Genomic DNA, 6,532 nt, shown 5'->3' with positions numbered 1-6,532 from the left:
AAGTGGCTGAGCACTCCACAGACACGTGTACCCTTAACGTAGTTCTCGGGGATATTCAGCGTAACACAGTGTGTGACAAGGCTGACCCTTTGAATTACAGGCACAACAGAAACAGGAAGTAAGAGTGAGAGAAAGTTGTGGTGAAAGAGTACAGCAGGGTTCGCCACCATCCCCTGCCGGAGCCTTGTGGAGCTTTAGGTGTTTTCGCTCAATAAACACTCACAACACCCGGTCTGGGAATCGAAACCGTGATCCTATGACCGCGAGTTCGCTGCCCTAACCACTGGGCCATTGCGCCTCCACAGAAATGTAGTAATGAAAGGAGATATACATACATACATATGATGGACTCTCCCGTTGAAGACGACGTATGAGCGTTCAGCTTTTGCCAAATGACCTACACAAATGATTTGTTTATAGTTATCAAATGTATGTGCTGTACATTAGCTCTCTCTCTCCATTAAATCGACATTGTCTGAACAGGTCCACAGTGTACCACGTGTCAGGTGTCGAAGTGATCGCAGAGCAACATGAGATGAAGTGTTTTGCTCAAGAACACAATGCACCACCCAGTCTAGGAATTGAAATTATTATCTAGTGATCATAAGTGAAACACACTAACCACTAGGCCATGCAACCTCATATACATACATATATATAGTTGAAATTTACAGAAAACCAAAAGACGAAGACAGGTGCATGAACAACAAGCAGGCGTATTAGTTTGATGCTCGGGGAAGTGAGAAAGTCCTTTACGTTTTGAGCCTACATTCTTCAATATAAAGGCCCTGGAGGTGTAGTTATATCGAGCATTTCCAATGCAGCACTCAAGCAAAATACAATGCTTGGCAGACGTACAATGTAAGAGAGCACCTTTTGATGCACGTCTGAAGAAATGTTACTCTTGTATTTGAAAACGAGTACGGTAGGGGGAGACAACTGAACGTATTCCTAAATTCACATTACATTGCCTGAACTGTATTTCTCTGGAACTTTCCATGCTCTATAAACATTATAAAATTAAAATTCAAAACCATGCAGATACTGACCCAACTACAATCCTTCCAGCAACTCACCATACGAACAGGATAATAGAGTTTCAAACCCAGCACACACTTGTAAAGTGGTTGGTATTAGGAAGGAAATCCAGTTGTAGAAACCAAGCCAAATCAGACTAGACCTGGTGCAGCTCTCCTGCTTGCCAACTCCAGTCAAACCATCCAACCCATGATTGCATGGAAAATGGACGTTTAAGGAAGATGATGAATATATAAATTCACAGCATACATCTCAATCCCCATCTGTAATCATTTGTTGTACTCTTTTCACTCTAAAGCATTTACCTACATACCCATCATTTCTGTTCCTCTATCCTGAGTCTCTCTCTCATTTTCCAGGAGGGCAAGTTATGTATTCACCTCTTCAACAAGACACCTGCTCCTGTTCCTCTACTTCATGTCCCTCAATACTACACACCTCTCAGTTGAGGGATCTTGTCTTGCAAATATTTGATGAGCTCACCACTGTCAGTTCCATGAAAAGAAGTACCAAGTACTTGTACTTGTAAAGTGGTTGACAAGACTTTGCCAAAACAAACAGTGGAGCTCGGCACAGTCCTCTAGCTCATCAGTTCTTGTCCACTGTCCAGTCCATGTCATTATAGAAAAGGGAACATTAAATGATGATGATGATGAAGAAAGAGCAACAGAACTGAGAAATGAGACTGAGTAGCATTCATGTCTCAATAATAGTTGTTCTCATTCATTATTGATCCATGCTTCCCCACCATCATAATCATTAATCCTATTCCTTTTTGTTTGAACCTAAAGGCTGTGGCCAAGCTGGGGCACCACCAGTATAATCACCTTTCCAGTGGCCATTCTTATGCAATTGGCTTTTGGTGTAGGAGGGAGTTTGACACTGCTGCCATCTTTTGAGTTTTTTGCCAAGATATAGGTTTATCTGGGACCTTGGACACAGTAGGTTAACACACACACACATACAATGGGTTTCTTTCAACTTCCATCTACCAAATCCACTCACAATGCTTTGGTTGACCTGAGACTATAGAAGACATTTACCCAAGGTGCCATGCAATAAAACTGAACCCAGAAATATGTGGTTGGGAAGCAAGCTTCTTACCACACAGCCACGCCTGTGCCCAAAACTAAGTACCAAAGTATTTAAAATTTACTTTATGGTTTTAAAATTTAATGTCATGGCTCTGCTAGCAAAATAAAATAAGGATTATAGTCATATTTGTAGTAACGACCATGTAATCAGATTGTTACATGGCTACATCTTCAATTGTTAAAATGGAAGCCATTTCTGTCAGAATTGGTCACTAACGGAACAGAGTCATATCCCTTACCCAGACAAACAAACATTGGTGAGGATGAGATACGTGGCCTGCTGGGAGCTGGTGAGTAAAAGATATTGGTGTTGATAACATAGGATCTCTGGGATGTGACAGAGATCTGTAGACATCTAAGCAACAAGACTACACACAGACCACATGCCAACAGTAGGATGGATGGATCCATCCATCTCTCTATCTATTTATTTATTTATTTGTCTATCTACAGCTAGACCTTTTTAAACTTTCTAAACTTTTGAACCTTTTTAACTTTTGAACTTTAAAAATTCCCCAAAAAAAAAAAAACTTTCTGTATTTTCTGTTCACCGTTTATAATTTTTTTTTATATATTTAAAAAAAATATATTTTAATGATTTTTCTTGTTCTTCTTCATTTTTCAATTTTCTGTTTTGTCAGTTCTCTACGGTTTTCTCTCCATTGCTCTATCCTACCATCTTTCACCTCCTAGCCCTTGGTTTCCCATCAATAAACTGCTACACTCCTCCCCCAAGTATCACCTCTTCCTTCTACCTGTTCAGTCTTTCCTCCTAGCTCAACTTTACTGCTCTTAGCATAGCACCCCCTCTCACCATCCTACTACAGCATCACCCTGTCATGTCTCTCTGTACCTTACCCAGACATAACACCTTTTGACTGAAAAACAATGAGCAACATCATGGAAGTAAGCTTACCTCGCATGTCATGAAAAGATTCGTGGTCCCTAATACACACATCATGGAAAACTCTGGCTCAGCATCACACGTAAAGTTATGAATTTCGATACCACTGTCTAGCTGAGCTTTGACATCAGCCAACTTGAAGCCATCTTGCTGCAAATATAGTTAAATGTATCACTTTTATGAACAACAGCCATCTTGTATGTTGGTGTATGCATGTGCACATGCACATGCATACACCAACATATACACACACACACACACTAACATACACACACAGACATACACGCATATATACATATATACATAAATAGGTTTCGGTCATTAAGGGCCTAGACTACGTCTAACTTAGAAGCACTACCCAGTGAAGTCTTGTAAGTTATATTTTGGGACCCCGAAGCTGAATTTGTATAGGGGGCTGGAGTTGTGGGTCAAAATGTGTCTGAATATCCCAGAGAGAAATTCGTTCAGGTACTGTTTAAATGTTATCCTCTTTGATTTCTTTTGAAATAACAACGAATAAAGCAGGACCAGTTGAGGTTAAAAGAAAAAAACTGTACTTTTATGGGAGATCCACTTGATTTGGTAGAGGGCATATAGCAAGAGGTACAAGCCTTCAGTAATTTGTGTATTTGAGGAAGAGGAAACCACCACTGCCGCCACTGTTTTAACACCCATTTTCCAATGCTTGCATGGATCAGACGCAGTTCATTGAGGCAGATTTTCTAAGGCCAGATAACCTTCCTGTCACCAATCCTCACCTCTTTCCAAGTACGATAGATAATATTTCCCCATGGCCAGACATATTCTCAAAGAATGTTGGAAATGAATGACACAACTTGTATGATATCAAAACAAAGCGACATAAACATACAAACTCACACACATATATACACAATGGGCTTCTTACAGTTTCTGTCTACAAAAGTTGCTCACAAAGCTTTGGTCAGGGCTATAGCTGAAGAAACTTGCCCAAAGTACTTTGCAATAGGATTGAACCTGGAACCATGTACTTGGGAACTAAACTTTTCAACCATACACCCATGATTGTACCTGCAGGTTTGTACATGATTGTACCTACAGGTTAGCCCAGTACTATAACAGAAAACAATGAAATATTTCTATAAAAACATCATTAAAAATTATGTTCATAACAATGTCATCACAAAGGAACAGGCATGGTTGTGTGGTTAAGAAGTTCATTCCACAACTATGGAGTTTTAGGTTCAATCCCACTATGTGGAATCCTAGGAAAGTCTCTTCTACTAAAGCTCTGGTTTAACCAATCTCTTGTGAGGAAATAGGTAGACTGAAACTGAGAGAAGTCAGTTGTATATATGTCATCCCATTTTTCCATGACCTCAGTACAGTAGGACTGAACTTGAAACCATATGTGGTTGGGAGGCAAATTTCTCTAATACAGGTGCAGCCATGTTTGTACCTATGTTAGTAGAATATTTTCCACATTACACAAGTAATATAGCACTCATGGCAAGGTTGGATAAAATAGTTTTTTGAAGCAGTCCAACAACACTGTGTAACGCGATTTTTGTTCTTGGGTAGCATCTCTTATTTCCTGTTTGCTTACCCACCAAAAGTATGAAAAACGGCTAATATTTCCTTCAAACTTTGCATATTGTTGGCCACTAAAGGACATACTCAACTGGTTAAGGTCAACCAACTGACAAGCAACTCTGTATTATTGAGCAGAATATTTGCTATAATGATATTTCTGCTTCAGCAACTCAACACTGAATCTGTTTGAAATGTAATGGAAAATAAGTAAGTTTCAAAACATCAATGTGCAGGTCACAAAAGCAAAGTGTGAAGGGAATAGTAGTCATTTCCTTTTATTTCCAGATAGAAGCAAATAGGAAATAACACTTACTGACCAAAGGCAAAAAAAAAAATTGTAAGTGCAATGAAGGCATTATCATTTTTCCATATTACATAGGTTAGGTGGTTCTTACATCACCTTATCACTCATCTACACCCATTGCCATCTGGTAGACACAACAACAGAGAAAACCAGGCATTCTTGTTAAATTATAGAGGGTCTATTTAATAAAACTAAATAATGCCTTCTGTTGCTTCTGTCCTTTCTCCTTTTGAAATGGTTTTAACAATAGAATATCTTTTCTATCACAGACTACATCACAATATATATATATATACTAAGTGCAATTTATTGTGCCTCCTGCACTAAAGTGGTGACCTGTGGAAGAACTATAGTTCATTCTACCTTGCATAGTTTTTATTCAGTTTCTGCTCTTTATTTCAGAAGTTGAAGGGTTGGTTAAAATGGGAAGATCACTGTGGTAAACTAGTGCCATTGAGAACAATGATTTGTCTTCGTGATGCATAGAAAGATTAGTCACAGCTTCCACCAGAGCTCACAACTGCACTCTTTAAGTGTCACCTCTAATCTGTATATATTGTTTCTTCAGCTAGAATATTTTATAATATGTTTGCAAGAAAATGTCTGTAAATATAGGCACAGACATGGCTGTATGGTAAGAAGTTTGCTTCCAGACCACATGGTTCTGAGTTCAGCTCCAGTGCATGGAACTTGGAGCAAGTGTCTTCTATGATAGTCTCAGGCCAACCAAACAATGGCTTGTGACTCCCATTGGTAACTTGTCATATATATATATGTGTGTGTGTGTGTGTGTGTGTGTGTGTGTGTCCATCCTCACTGTTTGACAACTAGTGTTGGTTTGTTTATGTCCCTGCCGCTTAACAGTTCAGTAAAAGAGACCAATAGAAATCTGTACTGGGGTCAATTAAGCCCTCTTTCAAAGCAGTGCCTCAGCATGGCCACAGTCCAATGAAGTATGAGATAAAAGATATAATCCCAATATGAGTTGTTAAAAGTTTGCTTGCTTTTCAGGAAACTGATCTCACACTGAAGCAAGAATGGAGGGAACTTGTCATCAAGTGAATTTACCCTGAGGCACAAGGTGAAGGCTTCTGTCAGATTTGAGCTTATGACCACCAGATCAACAGTCAAACAACTCTAATCATATAACCACTGTTACAACACACACACACATTACTAATATTAATAAGCTAATAAGGAAGCCTCTACACAGTAAGTCAAACTGATAGAAATAGCAACTGAATTCCCTTTATTACACCCCACTATCTAAGAAAAATGGCATACAATGCATAATGTACCAAGGAAACAGACATGTTGGTCATGGCTAGAACGTCTGCTCAATCAGGACTGACCTGATGATAAGCAACACAGACATTCTTTTTCTTTTATTCTTTTACTTGTTTCAGTCATTTCGCTGTGGCCATTCTGGAGCACTGCTTTTAGCCGAACAAATTGACCCCAGGACTTTGTAAGCCTAGTACTTATTCTATCGGTCTCTTTTGCCAAACCGCTAAGTTACAGGAACGTAAACACACCAACATCAGTTGTCAAGCAATGGTGTGGGGGGACAAACACTGACACACAAATACATACATACATACATATATATATATATATATA

The 6,532-nt window shown here is 39.1% G+C and overlaps 1 protein-coding gene across 4 annotated transcripts in view; it reads right to left on the bottom strand.

Annotated features, from left to right (window-relative positions):
* Positions 1-3,015: 3,015 nt before the first annotated feature.
* LOC106874422 (RPA-interacting protein A) overlaps positions 3,016-6,532 on the bottom strand; it is a 57,773-nt gene continuing 54,256 nt past the window's right edge. For all 4 annotated transcript variants that reach the window (XM_014922148.2, XM_014922149.2, XM_014922150.2 and 1 more), the window contains exon 7: positions 3,016-3,186. In XM_014922148.2, coding sequence (XP_014777634.1) covers positions 3,031-3,186 — 156 coding nt within the window. In that variant the 3' untranslated portion in view covers positions 3,016-3,030. The remainder of the gene's footprint in view (positions 3,187-6,532) is intronic.

Source organism: Octopus bimaculoides, chromosome 25 (genome assembly GCF_001194135.2).
Source record: "Octopus bimaculoides isolate UCB-OBI-ISO-001 chromosome 25, ASM119413v2, whole genome shotgun sequence".
In the NCBI taxonomy this organism is placed as follows: Eukaryota; Metazoa; Mollusca; class Cephalopoda; order Octopoda; family Octopodidae; genus Octopus; species Octopus bimaculoides.
Note: the sequence above shows the minus strand (reverse complement) of the source record. Positions and strands in the feature narration are given on the sequence as shown.